The 15,805-nt window shown below is 45.2% G+C and overlaps 1 protein-coding gene across 1 annotated transcript; it reads left to right on the top strand.

Annotated features, from left to right (window-relative positions):
- Positions 1-5,961: 5,961 nt before the first annotated feature.
- CHMP2A (charged multivesicular body protein 2A) lies at positions 5,962-15,584 on the top strand. The gene is made up of 6 exons (XM_061590844.1): positions 5,962-6,144; positions 10,486-10,680; positions 10,771-10,950; positions 12,340-12,470; positions 13,861-13,922; positions 14,867-15,584. Exons 2-6 carry the CDS (start codon positions 10,513-10,515, stop codon positions 14,989-14,991), a joined length of 666 nt encoding a protein of 221 aa, XP_061446828.1. The 5' UTR covers positions 5,962-6,144; positions 10,486-10,512; the 3' UTR covers positions 14,992-15,584.
- Positions 15,585-15,805: the final 221 nt, after the last annotated feature.

Genomic DNA, 15,805 nt, shown 5'->3' with positions numbered 1-15,805 from the left:
ATCTTTGATTTGGCAGAGCAGCTCTCGTGTCTATCTTTACACTGAATATTCACAGTGCTTGCTGTACATCTACAAAAGCATTTCTTGTGCCTCCAGACAACTTTTGGTCACGGTGCTCACACACATAATGAATCCCTTGAGTTAATCCAGCACTGCTTGTATGATTCTGACTGTGGGCATTGGGAAGTACCTTTATGTCTGGTTATTTGTCCATCTAGACCAGTCTTGGCTGCTCTGTCTGACAGCAGGTCTTCAGGATTTCAGGTAGAGGTCTTTTCCACCACCTGATGGCTGATATTGAAAAATACAAATGAGGTATCCAGATTCAACCTGAAACCTGTATACAAGGCAGTTGCTCTGAGCTACAGTCCCTCCCCAATACGTAATGATGCCCCTAGTGCTTCTGTAGGATACATAATCCTTTAAAAGTACAGTGCATGTGTGTGGTGTGATCATCAGGGCAGGGGCTGACTTGACCTCCACAGAAGCATGTAGGCTTCTGCACTGAGAGCAGAAACAGCCTACAGTAGAAATAGGGAACGCTGGTCCTCTGCATGTTGGGCTTTTAACTCCCATCAGCCCCAGGCAGTATGGCCAAAGGTCAGGGAGCAGCACTGAGTATCCCTTTGCCCTCCATATAGCTAAATTAGGGCTTGCCAATCTCACCCATGGGTGCAGTGGTACCCACAAAGGCCTTCAGTGGCAACGCAGCAGGTAGCTGAGAATCTGAACTTTCATTTTTATTACAAAGATTATCCCTCCTAGAAAGAATCTTAAAGAGCAAAATGTGCAGGTACCCTTCTAAGAGGTTTCTGTGAAATGAGCCAGCTTGGCTGTTCCTGCCCATCAGTGTTATTAGCTAATGAATGAAGTCAGAGCTATGATTGATAAGTGAGTTGTTTGGACACCTGGTCATAGGAATCTCTTGGGTCCTAAAGAGCTGCTGTTTTGCCCTCTTTTTTAATGCTTTTCCTGTTTCTGTCTTTTCTAGTCCTTGGAATCTCCATCGTTTGCCTTTTCCCCCTAGCAACCAGGATGCATCTTTTCTATAATGGGCTTGCCTAAGAGCAATTAGTCCCTAGAAGTTATTTTCTGCAAATACTACTACACAAGTGGATGTTCAAGGATCCCTCCCCCAAATGGCAAATGCAAAATGTGAAAACTTTGCAGACAGGCTTAGGCATGTGTCCTGCTGCACAGGAGCTGATGTCCAGGCATTCATTAAGAAGTCACTGCTGGATCAGGTGGGAGTTGTGCCCAAAGGCCTTCCTGCAGTAGGTGCACTTGTAGGGCCTCTCCCCCAAATGGGTTTCTTGATGCCATGTCAGATGAGTGCTGAGAGCAAATGGTTTCCTTCAGTAACTACAGCAATAGGGACAATCTTCCTGCACCTGCTGGGCAACACGCTTCCCACCCAAGGGGTGCTGAAACACAGAGTTAGGTGGCAGGGTGTCATGTCAGTCGTGGGTTGTGCTAGAAGCCTTTCCTGCAGTAAGGGCATATGTGGGACATGTCCCACATGGTGGCTGCGGCGACTGGTTCTGGGAAGGCTCCTGTGTAGGAAAAGGAAGTGCCTTCTTGACTCACTTTGGCATAGCCAGGCCAGCAGTGGTTAGGGAGACTTCCTACCAGCGCAGAGCAATTGGCCTGGCCTCTCTCAGCACTTCTCCCACAGGATAATTCAGTGGCCACCCATCCCAATTTAGCTGTTTTGATTGGGGAAAGCAGGGTTCTGGTGCCTTCAACAGGTGTGTGGCAGGCAGGACTTCAACAGTCAAGTTGTTTATGGCATGGGAATAGGTATAGAAAAAGCTTCACCATGTGTTACGCCACACCTTCATGGTAGCCATTTTATTTTATTATTTATTTATTTATTAAATTTATATCCTGCCCTTCCATGTTGTGACTGGTGCCCCCAGCACACTCTCAAGATTTGAAATGTATCCCAAACAGAAGATGTAGTGACTCCTTAAAGACTGATTAATATGGCACAAGCTTTTATGGGCCACAGTCCATGTCAAATGCATGACGTGATAGTATTCTTAATTTGACAGACGTAAGAGGAACACTAAACACTAGGCGTGTGGGGAACCTTGACCTCCAGATGTTGCTGAATTACAACTCTTTTCCTCCCTGACCATTGGCCATGCTTAGTGGGGCTGATGGGAGTTATAGTTTAGCAACATCTGGAGCGCCAAAGATTTCCCACACCTGCACTAGGTCCAAATGAGATTGGCATATTTATTAATTAAATGTATATCCCTTTCTCCCTGAAGGAACCCAGGGTGGCAAACAAAAACACAAAAAGCATTCCAAGACATCTTAAAAACAAAAGACTAAAAACATTTAAACAAAACATCTTTTAAAACATCTTAAAAAGCAATTCTAACACAGATGCAGACTGGAATAAAGTCTCTACATAAAAGGCTTGTTGAAAGAGGGAGGATCCTCAGTAGGTGCTGAAAATATAACAGAGATGGTGCCTGTCCAATATTTAAGGGGAAGGAATTCCAAAGCGCAGGTGCCACCATACTAAAGGTCCGCTTCCTTTGTTGTTGTTACTGTTACTATTATTACTTGATTTATATCCTGCCCTTGCTCCCAGCAGGAGCCCAGGGTGGCAAACAAAAGTACCAAAAACATTAAAACATCATAAATACAAACTTTAAAACACATTAAAACAAAGCATCTTCAAAAACTTAAAAAAGCTTTCAAAACATCTAAGATTAAATACATTTTAAAAAGGTTTAAGAACACATTAAAAAGCAATTCCAACACAGACACAGACTGGGATAGGCCTCAACTTAAAAGGGTTGTTGAAAGAGGAAATTCTTCAATAGGCACCAAAAAGATAACAGAGATGGCGCCTGTCTAATATTTAAGGGGAGGGGATTCCACAGGGTAGGTGCCGCCACACTAAAGGTCTTGTTTCCTATATTGTGCAGAACGGACCTCCTCATAAGATGGTATCTGCAGGAGGCCCTCACCTGCAGAGCACAGTGATCGACTGGGTATCTAAAGGTGTAAGACAGTCTTTCATGTATCCTGGTCCCAAGCTGTATAGGGCTTTGTACACCAAAACTAGAACCTTGAACTTGACTCGATAGCAAATGGGCAGCAAGGTGACATGTTGGCGATACCCTGCCCCAGTGAGCAGTCTTGCCGCCACATTTTGCACCAGCTGCAACTTCTGGACCAAACTCAAGGGCAGTCCCACATAGAGTGCATTACAGTAATCTAGCCTGGAGGTTTCCAGTGCGTGGACAACAGCGGTCAGGCTATCCTGGTCCAGAAACAGCCACAGCTGTCTTGACCTATCTGCAGGAGGCCCTCATCTGCAGAACACAGTTATTGATTGGGTATGTTAATGTATTCTGGTCCCAAGCTACATAGGGCTTTGTACACCAAAACCAGCTTGGCCCAGTAGCTACTGGGAAGCCAGTGCAATTCTTTCAGCAGTATGGTAACATGCTGGTGATACCCTGCCCCAGTGAGTGGTCATGCCACCACATTTTGCACCAGTTGCTACTTCTGGACCAACCTTAAGGGACATAGAGTGCATTACAGTTATACAGCCTGGAGGTTATCAGTGCATGGACAATGATGGTCTGGCTATCCCAGTTCAGAAATGGCCACAGCTGTCTTACCAGCCAAAACTGGTAAAAGGTACTCCTAGCCACTGAGGTCACCTGGGCCTCTAATGACAAAGATGGATCCAGGAGCACCCGCAGACTACAGACCTGCTCTTTCAGAGGGAGTATGACCCCATCCAAAGCAGGCAATTGACCAATTATCTAAACTCAGGAATCACCAAGTGCCTCCGTCTTGCTAGGATTTAGACTCAGTTTATTGGCCCTCATCCAGCCCACTACTGAGTCTAGGCAGCGGTCCAGGACTTGCATGGCCTTTCCTGATTCAGATGTTACAGAGAAATAGATACCTTGCCCCAAATCTCCTGATGACTGCTCCCAAGGGCTTCATATAGATCTCAAACAGCATGGGGAACAAGATGGTACCCTGTGGCACCTCAGCACAACTGCCAGAGGGGTGAAAGACAATCACCCAATGCTATTATCTGAAAATGACTCTGGAAGAAGGATCAGAACCACTGTAAAACAGTGCCTTGAGCCATCTCACCAAGTCAGCTCAGAAGGATACCATGGTCCATGGTATCAAAAACCACAGAGAGATCAAATAAGAATAACAGGGTAACACTTCCATCCATCAGGGTGACCAAGGCTGATTCATTCCCATAACCAGGCCTGAATCCAGATTGGAATCAGTCAAGATAATCTGTTTCTTATAAGAGTACTTGCAATTGCTGCACGTCAGCTGTTTCGATCACCTCTAAAAAGGGTGTATTTGTGACCAGGCGGTAGTTGTCACAAGCCAATGTTTCCAAGATGGGCTTTTTCAGGAGTGGTCAGATCACTGCCTCTTTCAAATAGCTGGGACCACTCCCTCCTGCAAAGATTCATTGACGACACCCTGGACCCACTCTGTCATACCCCCCTTGGCAAGCTTTAATAAGCCAAGAAGGGCAAGGGTAGAGAGGACATGTTGCTGGCTGCATTGTTGCAAGCTCCTTGCCCACATCAGGCCACATCAACTGAAACTGATCCAAGAAGCTGCAGCAGCACTGGACACCTCACTGGGGAGGGGATTACAATATATGTGGATGGGGCATCAAGATTGCTAAGGAGGTGAGCAACTTTACCGTCGAAGTGCCTTGCAAACCGTTCACAGTGAGCCTTCGAAGGGTCTAAAACTCTCCATATTCCCTCTCCTAATATCGTAAATGCTGGGATACGATGTAATTTGAAAAGACAGCAAAATTAATTTGGTTTTATGAACGCTGTACTTACTGACTTGATGTATGTATTTGTCAAACCCGAAATGTCACAAAAGTTATGTTCAAAAGCATCCTATTATTCTAGCGTATACAGAGCTGAGAACATTTGTGCGGTTTGTTAGGACTGTTTTTTTCAAAGTTTCCCAAATAAATCTGGTGCTCCTCTCCTTTTTAAATAAAAGCTCAGTCTTAGAAAAGCTTGGGCAATTTCTCCCTGTCCTCTAACGGTACTTGTTTAACAGTTAAAGGGTACCTATTTTCTCACAATGCAGAACAATCATTAACGGAGACACATACCCCTCTCTTGGAACATCTGCGTTGCAGAAACGCTTTTGACACATATGAATGTTACACTTTCCTTGGAACCCAGTATGCATGTTACTGAAATGACAAAAACTGCATGGAGCAGCCGCGTTGATCTTATAGAAAACAATCCAAATCTAACACCGCACCAGGGAACAGGTACCCTGTTCAGACTACAACTCCCATGAGTCCCGAGCATTCACTGACTATGCTAACTAGGGCTGATAGGAGTTGAAGTCCAACAACAGGAGCGGGGGAAGAGAGGAACAGGCTCCGCAATGCAAGTTTTTTGGTGGGTTTGCAATATAGGTCCTTCCACAGATCCTATGCCTTGGGCTCGAGCCTCCACGAGGCAGTTCTGTGGTCTCCGTGCAGAGAGAGAGAGAGAAATCAGACGGAGTGGCCAATTTCATTAACTGAATAGGAGGTTTCCGGGTTCCTATGGAAACCCGTCCCCGGACATTGATATAAGTGGATACATGTGTGATGAAAAAGTAAAATAAAAATGTTTTTCACTCGAAATTTAACCGAACGTAAGAGTACGAATTCCTGTATTTGGTGCTATCTTGTGCGTGCGTCTGTGTACTCGGCGGAGCAGTTGCCGCTACCTAATCAAAATTTCGGTAATTTCCTGCATTTCTCCATTGTTTTCTATGGACAGTTCCCACAGCCGCTCTCCGCGGGACATTTAAAAATGGCTTCTCGAGGGGAACTAGGAAATGATAATCACACAATTAGAGATGGTCCTCTCTGTCCTTCCCCTCTCTATATCTATGACCCACCCGCTGTCGGTATCCGCTTCCTTTTCCTCGCGGGCAAAGCAAGGCGGTCTCTTCGCAAAGCCACTCCCGCATCCGGCGTGACCCTGACGCGAGAATGCCGCTCCTGTGACGTCAGGCCAGCCAAGCCGGAAGAAGAGCGTAGGGGAAATAACAAGGAGCTGAGAAGGGAGGGGTTGAGACAGCTGCTGCGGCTGGTTCTTCTTCTGGGTAAGGGCGGCCGCTTTTCTATTTCTGTTATTGGAATAGGTCTGATTTGTCTCCCCCGCCCCTTTTTATGGCTAATAGAGTGGGGAGAGGGAGAAACCTGGGGGTCGGACAGGGGCAGAGGGGGGTTGCGGTGGAGGGGAGTTGACTTGAGACGATTGAGTGCGTTTGTGAGGCTGTTTTCCCTCCCTCCCTTATTGTCTGTTGTACTAGTACATAATTATTATACTGTATTCAACAATTTTTATACGCTTCTCTTCCCCTTTGGCTCTCCTCTCCCTTCCTCGCTAGGAGGTGGGGCGGGGCCCTTTCTTTTCCTCCCCCTCTTAAAGGTATCCATGCTGCACAGTGTTACAAATCTCATAAGACTTTATTTATGTTGATTAATTGCTTCTCTAGGTAACGTTCAGTCAGCTAATTCTCACCCTGGCACTTGCTTCCTGGGAATCTCCCTGCTTTGTTTTAAGGCGTCCAGATTGTCTACGGCTGGTTGCCTCCCTCCGTCCCTCTCTTATGTTTTATTACCGCAAATACTCTTGGGTGCCTTGTTAGAAAGACAGTATATAAGTGCAATAAATGAATAATAAATAAGTATGGTGTTACAGTAAGTACAGATCACTGGCGTGGAAGCTTTTTCAGGCTTGGTGTGGAACCTTTTTCAGGCTGAGAGCCATACTCCCTTCTGGATAGCCTTCTTGTGAGAAACCAGAGTCGGTGGAGTAACAAATGTAAAATTCATTTTTGTGTGCGGTAGGCTAGTTTCTACATACACTCAAGCGCTTCTCTCTGTCCTCCATCAAACAAGAGGCATTATCAGAGTTCAAGGACCCAGTCAGGCAAAAATACTCAAGAAAGAAAGTAGAGCCAGTGATTATGTGTGCGTGTGAAAGAGGGACCTTGGGGGAGGGGGTGCGACTGAGGTGAGAGAGTCCTGAGGCCAGATGGAGAGGCTTGGAGGGCCTCATATGGGCCCCAGACCTGAGGTTCTTCGCTCTTAGGATGGACCAACCAGACCACTATCTCCTACACAGAAACATCTTATAAAATACTGGATGGTGGAGTTGTCAGATTGCTGGTGGTCTCCTCAGTCAGAAGCTTAATGACAGGAGCTTTTTGGCCAGGGTTGCCACAGTCATCAGAATGATTGCCTGTTTTTCACTTCTGCTTCTGCTTCCCCCCCCCCAATGTTTTTTATTAATAATTCCAGAAACACAAATGTAATCCATTAGGAACAACAAACGGAATGCTGTAGAATCAAAATCAGAGTATCAAACATTCAAAACACTGAAAAACTTTATTCAACCCATGGGGATAAATTATATACCCTACAATAATCCATGAATTTACCCCATATCAAGTTAAAAAGGTCTGGGCTCTTGAGTATCTTTTTTAAGGAGGCTTTCTTGTTTTGATCCTTGGGTGGGAGACAACATTGGTGTTTGCCCTGTTGACATTTAAATGGAAGTGAAAATGGCAGCAGTTATATGCTTGACTTAAATACAGTGAAATACATTTCAGGCCTTGTTTATGTGCTCTTTCATTTATTTTAGAGTCATTAATGTAAAATAAGTTTCATTCCCCTCTCCCCTTTAAAAATCAAAGACATTCAGTGCCAAAAATGCTTTGCAGGGAACTAATTTGTGTTAAGCAATCTGAATGAATGTGATCCTCATGTAAATGCTCTGTATTATATTGTTAAATTTATATTCCATCTTTCCTCCCCAAAGGAGCAAGCAAACAAGTGATAAAACAAGAAAACATCTTAAAAATAATTCCAATACAGAGGCAGACTGGGAAAGATCTCTACTTAAAAGGCTTGTTGGAAGAGGAAGGTCTTTAGTAGGGGCTGAAAAGATGGCACCTGCCTAATATTTATGGGGAAGGAATTCCAGAGGATAGGTGTCACAGCACGAAAAGCCCAATTCCTATATTTAGCTGAATGGACTTCCTGATAAGATTGTAACTGCATGAATGTGAAAGAGCTAGAGATCTCTCGGCCGGTTGACACACTGCTATCTTCCATGCCTGGCTTGTTTGGTGGGCAGCATCAGTGCTGTGGATGTTTTTGTAATCCTATTTAGATGTGTGTGTGTGTATATATCTATATCTATCTATATATCTATATCTATCTATATTTAGTTAGTTATTTAGTTATTTATTTCTGTCTCCCATCCCAAAGAGTTGAGCAGGTAATAGTAGAATAAATACTTTATACGCATGCAGAAAAAAGAACAAGACAAAGAGGGTTGTTATTAAGGAGGGGGCCTAAATATTTTGAAGGTGCTATGTGTGTACAATGTGCCTCTGAGATAATTTGCTCCTGTGCCCCCAGTTCCTGTGATTGGAGATCAGAATTCCCAGGGGGCAGATTCCCCTTATGTTTTCCAAATTGTAGCCTTTGTCCCTAGAATGCAGTGGAAGCCATTAAGAAAGCCAACTTCAATCTGCCTTGCCCTACCCCTTGATTTGCAGAGCCCTACTCTTGGTTCTCTCTCTTGATCATGCTAGAGTGTGGCAGAGAGACAGAACAGAGGGCCTGGTTGTGTATGTATGTTAGCCAGTTAAAACAAAACAAAAAAGCCAGCTACATATTTACTCTGCTTCTCCCTTGCCAAGACCCTGCTTAATGAAAAAGTTATTACACAGCTTGCTACCAAAAGATAACATGATTCAGGTATTGCTGAATCCTCAGGGAACAAAGTTCTGTCACTATGGGTTAAAAAGGCATTTCTGGTTAATCTTGAAGGTCAGAGGTTGGTGGTTTCTTAGATATGTTTAGCATGTGAGCCCCATTGTGTTGATTTCTGGCTTCATGGTGATCATCTTCATATAGTCAATAGACATACATATATTTTAAATGGTACAGGAATCTTTGCTCTAAGAACAAATGTTCTCCGGGGGGGGGGGATGAGGGTGACATTCCCAAGCATTTTCTAGTTGTAGCCACATAGCCCCTCCTCTCCCTTTCCCCGTATTGCTTGGTGTGCCTCTGGCCTAGCTAGCTGCAGCATTATGATGTCATAGATGCTGTGGCCAGGGCTTGTCAGTAACCTTGAGTTAGTAGTCTACAGCCTATGGCAGAGAGTTGTTTGTTCAGAAGTATGTCTGTGCTTTACTCCAAAGGGTCAGTGTGGTATCGGTGGCTCTTCAGAACATTAGATTTCACTTTGAGTTGGGTAAGGCTGGCTCGTATCGGGCACCTGCTGATGCGTAGGCTTGCTTTCTTTGACAAAAAAGTTCTGTTTTTTCCTCCTTCAATTCATAACATTCCTATTACAAGCACGCAGCAGCAGGCAGGAGGGGGCGGGGCTGGGACAGGAGATTTGGAGAAAGCTAACGTAATAGGTTTATTCAAACTAATATTTATTTTATCTAAAAGATTCCACCCTATAGGGGTAGGGAAACCTTTTGGCAGATAAAGATCTGGCCCCACCACACCCCACTGGCCAACCTTGACAGGTGGGCAAGGCAACACACTGATTGGTCAAATGACATCATTATGACACCACGTAATTGGCAGGTGTGCTGTCCTGTCCACTGGTAAAAATCCCTTGTGTGGGGTTGCAATGGGAGCCACAGTGCAAGGGGCATTGCCATCTCTCTAGTTTGGAAGCCTCCCGGCACTACTTCGTTCCCCCTCCTGTGCTGGAGGGGTGAAGGAGCCCCATGGAGCTGCTCATAAAGCCCTTTGCAAACCTCCCTGTGCTGTTCCTTTCCACCTTCGAAGTTGGAGGCAGAAAGGAGCCACGTGGCGTGTCTTCAGAGAGCAGCGCTGGGAGGGAGAACCGCTTTCTACTGAATGGAAACTGCTTCACCCAACTTGAGCAAGGTGAGCTCCTACTGCCCATCAGATGAGGGGCAGTTGGGAGTGTATCTTATTCTATCAAAGAAAAAATCAGGAGTCTGCTTTAAGTTGTTTAGATTTGTTTCTATTTACTTATTGGTAATCAGTTAATGATAGCAGCAACAAAAGCTTAAAAGAAGGTAAGTAAGCTCCTATTGTTTTAAACCTTAAAAGGATAGGAACATTGAAAATGGGTATTTTTCATCCTTTCAGAAAGATGGATGAGTCGAATCACCCAGAGCGTTCTCTCTTTGCAAGGTTTTCATGGTCAGATAAGTTTTTCAGTCTTCATTCGCTGGACTCTTCTCAGAGCCCAGTATAATATGTGTATTACTATGCTCTAACTGTAGTTCTGGTCACTCACTATCCCTGTTCTGTGGTGTTATAGTCTAGCGGTCAGAGTTCTCTTTAGCTCGTGACACAAAGGTGCTTTCCTCTCGTGAGGACAGATGTATGTATCTGTGTTAAGGCTCCTGTCTTATGACCCTCTGTCTTGACAGTTGAAGGTTATTTCATCTTCTGTCACAATGGATTTGCTGTTTGGGCGCCGGAAGACCCCCGAAGAGATGCTTCGGCAAAACCAACGGGCTCTGAACCGTGCCATGCGAGAGCTGGACCGTGAACGGCAGAAGTTAGAAACTCAAGAGAAGAAGATTATTGCTGATATCAAGAAGATGGCTAAACAAGGGCAGATGGTGAGCTTGGGAGAGAGGCATATGATGGTGAATGAGTGTCAATAGAGGGCATCCATGTTTCCAGCTCTAACCTGTTTTCTCTCACCCTAGGATGCAGTGAAGATCATGGCTAAAGACCTAGTGAGGACAAGGCGCTACGTCAAGAAGTTCATCATGATGCGGGCTAACATCCAGGCAGTGTCCCTCAAGATACAGACCCTCAAGTCTAACAACTCTATGGCTCAGGCAATGAAGGGTGTCACCAAAGCCATGGCCACCATGAACAGACAGGTGGGTTGGCCCCAAGCCAGTTCGGCAAGGGGGCTCTGTAGCATCAGGAGAGAAAATATTCAGATTGCTGGAGAAAGTCCAGTTTTTGGGAGGGGCCATAGCTCACTGTTGAGAGCACCTTCTTTGCATGGTCCCATGTTCAGTCCTTAGTAGTTCCAGTTAAAAGGCTCCAAGATAGCAGATGATGGAAAACATCCTCTGCCTGAGACCCTGGAAAGCTGCTAACATAGTAGATAATACTGAATTATATGGACAAATAGTCTGGCCTGATAAAAGACAGCTTCTAGGGAGCGTGGTAAGACTATGGATTGTATGCGTTGCTAGTCATACTTGGAGTAGGCCCATTGAAATGGATGGACATGGCTAACTTAAGTTCAAGCTTCTGGTTTTTAGTGTACAAAGCCTTATGCAACTTGGGACCAGGATACCTGAAAGATCGCCTTACCTCTTATATATCCAGTCGATCACTGTGCTCTGCAGGTGAGGACCTCCTGCAGATACTATCTTATCAGGAGGTCTGTTCTGCACAACATAGGAAGCAGACCTTTAGTATAGTGGCACCTACCCTTTGGAATTCCCTCTCCTTAAATATTAGACAAGCACCATCTCTGTTATCTTTTCGGCACCTACTGAAATCCTTCCTCTTTCAACAACCCTTTTAAGTAGAGGCCTTATGCCAGTCTGCTTTTTAAGATGTTTTAAAACTTTTTAGAGATGTTTTGGTTTAATATGTTTTAAAGTCTTTTGTTTTTAGGATGTTTTAAAGTGCATTTCTATTTGCTGCCCATGGCTCCTTCTGGGAGAAAGGGCTGGATATAAATTTAATAAATAAAATAATAAATAAAGCAATTAATTTAAATAGGTTTACTCTGAGCAGAACTTAGTTGGATACAACCCATGGTTTCCTAAAATGAGGTACCCTTGGAGGACACTTGATGAGAAGCTGTAAAAGGTGGGAATAGGTAATTTGGTGCCTAAGCAGAAAAAAAGAATAAATTGAAAGGCTGCTTTAAAAGGCCTCTGAGTCTCCGAAGGGTGGTCAAAAATGTTTCTAGTGATGTAGATGGGCCATAGGTTGTCTTTCCTCAGTCTTGACCCTACCCCAAACAGCAACAGAGGCATCAGATACAGTTGACTTGTATGCAGTAAGGGAGAACTGAACAGACTAGATGTGAGCAGTTTTGGAGTATTCATTCTGTGGTCTCTCCAGTTACTCCATCTTTGTAAATGAAAATATCAAGTAAGAGACAACTTTTCACATTTAGTATGTGATTGTGTTCTTTCAAGTTCTTAAACCTGCCACTTCTTCCATGTGGGTAGAAGACAGATAGGTGTCTGTCTCTCTGTTTCTGGGATGCTGTAACAATAGGGCTCCTTGGCTCCTTTCAGCTCAAACTGCCCCAAATCCAGAAGATCATGATGGAGTTCGAGAAACAGTCAGAGATCATGGACATGAAGGAAGAGATGATGAACGATGCCATTGATGATGCCATGGGAGATGAAGAAGATGAAGAGGAAAGGTGTGTAGGATGATGGACAGTTACGAGTCGATAAGTAAAGACAGTGGGGCATGGGCAGTCATGTGTCCCCATTGCTGCTTGGCTCATAACTTTGATAGATAGCACAAATACTGGAATGACACTTCATGTCACAAAGGCCTTTTCCTTGGTCTCATGGAGGCACCAACATCTGCGCTAGTATACCTGCTTCACCTTCTATGAAATCTGGGCTTGCTCACACTGACTTCCTGCAAAGGGTGTATGCATGTGGTGTGGTTGAGAGAAAGGGTATTGGTGTTGCTGCTGTTGTCATTGTGTGGCAACGTCCCAAAGGGAACAACTGAATGAATTTGAGACCATTCAGAAAGAACATTGTTTTCCCTTTTAAACTACAGCCTTTTCAGGAGTTTGTTCCTCTGTGGGATGTTAATCGTATGGAGGAGGAAATGAGGATGTGCCCACTTGCCTCTCTCCATTCCTCCATAAGTTGGAGAGTTACTGTCTGTACCAGGGAGTCTGCTTTTCTTCTGTGCATCTTAAAATTCTGATTTTGATTGTGTAGGTTTCCTGTGTTTTCTAGAACCCTGCTTTTCCCGGGTTCTAAAATGCAGGAGGTGTCTACACAAGTAGAGCAGGCTCCACACGACAGCCAGTCACCCTCCCAACTTGTGAAGGACTACTTAGAATGTGATGGAGGGGCCAGTCGTGCATGCACATCCTTGCTTCATCCTCGACGTGACTAAAATCGCTTAAAGAATCAAGTGCCTGAATAGGGATATTATCTCTGAAAAATACACACTTTCTTGCCAGTCTGTGTATACACACAATTTCTTATGCACGTGCATACAGGCGTACCCTGCTTAAAGTCGCCTTGCTATAAAGTACATGCTCCATACTCCACCATACCCCACTTTAACGTATGCACTTTGCAATAACGGACACTTAATGGCATGACGCTGCTGCCATCTAGTGGCGATTGGAGTGCGGTACATGCATAGATAATTGCTTCACTTTAAGTACATTTTCACTTTACATATACGCTCCGGTCCCATTGCGTATGTTAAAAACGGGGTATGCCTGTACTTGTTTGCAGTTCGTGTGTTTGGGAGTAGCATTGCAGATTCAGACAAAACGGTATATGAACAGCGCAGTAATTAAATGCAGGGGATATGGGCTGACTGCAGTTAACACCAGGAAGGGTAGTTGGGAGAGGCAGAATTTCAGTTGTTGCATCCCTCCTAGCTGTTCAGAGCCCAACCGATTGAGCTCTGTTCACAATTAAACAAAATGGGTAAATTCATCCTAAATTTCCAACAGTAGCTCTGTGTGTGGGGAGGGGGAAGAACAGGATGCGTAGACAGTTGCCTCTTTCCTGGCTTGAGGTCTCATACTTTAACCCTTTCATTCACAGTGATGCTGTGGTCTCCCAGGTGCTGGATGAATTAGGTCTGACGCTGACAGATGAGCTGTCTAGTGAGTATCTGTGCGTAGTGAAGTGGGAGAGGAGTATGGCAAAGGCAAGAGGCCACAACCTGTATTGCCCTTGCAGGCCAGTGCAGATCCCAGAGAGGGAAGATCAGGCTCGTTGGCACAAGTGAAGCAGTGGAGTGGGCCTATTCAGGACAAATGGGGATTGACCATTTAACCTCATGTCTTGATTAGGAGTTTCTAGAATAGAGATGGGGAACTTCTGGCCCTCCAGCTGTTGCTTGAATTGTGCTCCTATCATCTTTGACCATTGGTTGTGTTTGGCGTTGGAGTCCCAACAACATTTGGAGGGCCATAGGTTTCCCATCCCTAGTTTGCAGAAATCTGTCTATGTTCTGTAGGGAGCAGAATGCTGGACAAGATGGAGCCTGTTCCCAAAGACTAACCCTCCATGTCCTTGTTTTTGAGATAATTGCACACAAAAAGTTCTTGTTTAGACAAGTCAGAGAGCAAAACAGAGTGGATAATCCTTGTTTTCCACCAGTCTTTCTTGTTTAACAAAGTAAGATTTCCAGCCTCATCATCCACATCTTAAAGCAGGGCTGGGGAATCTGTTGCCCTCTAGATGTTGTTGGGCTCCAGCCGGCGGTCAGGGATTGATGGGAGTTGTAGTTCAACAACATCCAGAGGGCCTCAGATTCCCTCTCCCTGACCTAAAGAATATTGTCCTAGTAACATAGAACTAATGTAGAACCAAGCAGGGACAAACGTTGAATCCTGTAAGAAAATGAAATGATATGCATACTTGCTAGCAACAAAACAAAGGTTAAAGAATATATCTCTTGCATGTGCAAGTAGGTCTGTAGTGCTTGATGCTAGCCTGGCTGCTTCCCTTACTGGATGTGGTTTTAGTGCTGAGAGTGTGCAGGGGAAAGAGGGCAGGATGGGGTCACTTGTGCCGTTTCAGCCGTTTCTCTTCTTCCTTCCAGACCTGCCTTCGACCGGCGGCTCTCTGAGCGTGGCAGCAGGGAAGAAAGCCGAAGCCTCCTCTGCCGCTCTCGCTGATGCCGACGCCGACCTGGAGGAGCGGCTAAAGAACCTACGGCGGGACTAGATGGCATGGAGCTTGGCTTCCCCCTCCCCTGGCTCTTAAAACGCTCCTGACCTTAGGATGCTTCTGCCGTGGCAGGGAGTAGGGCCTCGCAGGCTCATGGGGGTGGCTGTGGGCGGCATGAGGGGTGGGAAAGGGTTAAATGGGGCTGTGTAGTGCTCTTGCCCCCCTCCCTTTCCATTTTAAAAAGGACTTTTAGCCTCACCTGGCAAGGTGGTGGAGGCAAAGGGGTTTTCTTGTTTTGTTCTTCCTGTACCTTGTAACTGCCTCCATTCCACAAGCCTGGGTGGTTTGGAGACTCCAATAAGTTCTCTTCTGACTGGTGGGGAGGGTTCAAGTGATATCCCTACTGTAATCCTTGCCCAGACCCTGATTTTCTTTTTCTGGTGGTGGTGATGGTGGGTGTGGGGAGACGAGAAGAGAAGCAACAGGCAGCACCTTGGTGGATACCTCCTGCTCCTGTGAAGGTGGCAAGAGACTTTCCAGCACTTTCCTGGCCTAAAGCTTTATATATAATCCTGCCCCCTGGAGTAAGGTGGGCCTTGCTGTTGCGTCCATCTGTCTCTTGTAATAAAGGTTGTAGATTTGTACTGAAAGTTCCTGTGGTGTCTGCTGTTGCTCCCACAGTTGAATGTCAAAGCCAGGAGGTCTTGGTTAGCAGTGGCCCTAAGAGTCTCAATGCTGCTGTTGGTGTGTATCTATCAAATGCAATCTGTGACTCTTGGAGATGTGTACGTATGTAACTATTGTGTTGCATACTGGGGATTTTTGTAGGTTTAGTCTGTGAACTCTGCCTGGAAATGTGGGAATAGTTAAG

This window comes from Rhineura floridana, chromosome 11 (assembly GCF_030035675.1).
Source record: "Rhineura floridana isolate rRhiFlo1 chromosome 11, rRhiFlo1.hap2, whole genome shotgun sequence".
In the NCBI taxonomy this organism is placed as follows: Eukaryota; Metazoa; Chordata; class Lepidosauria; order Squamata; family Rhineuridae; genus Rhineura; species Rhineura floridana.
The sequence above is the reverse complement of the archived record's forward strand: the minus strand, read 5'-3'. Positions and strand labels throughout refer to the sequence as shown.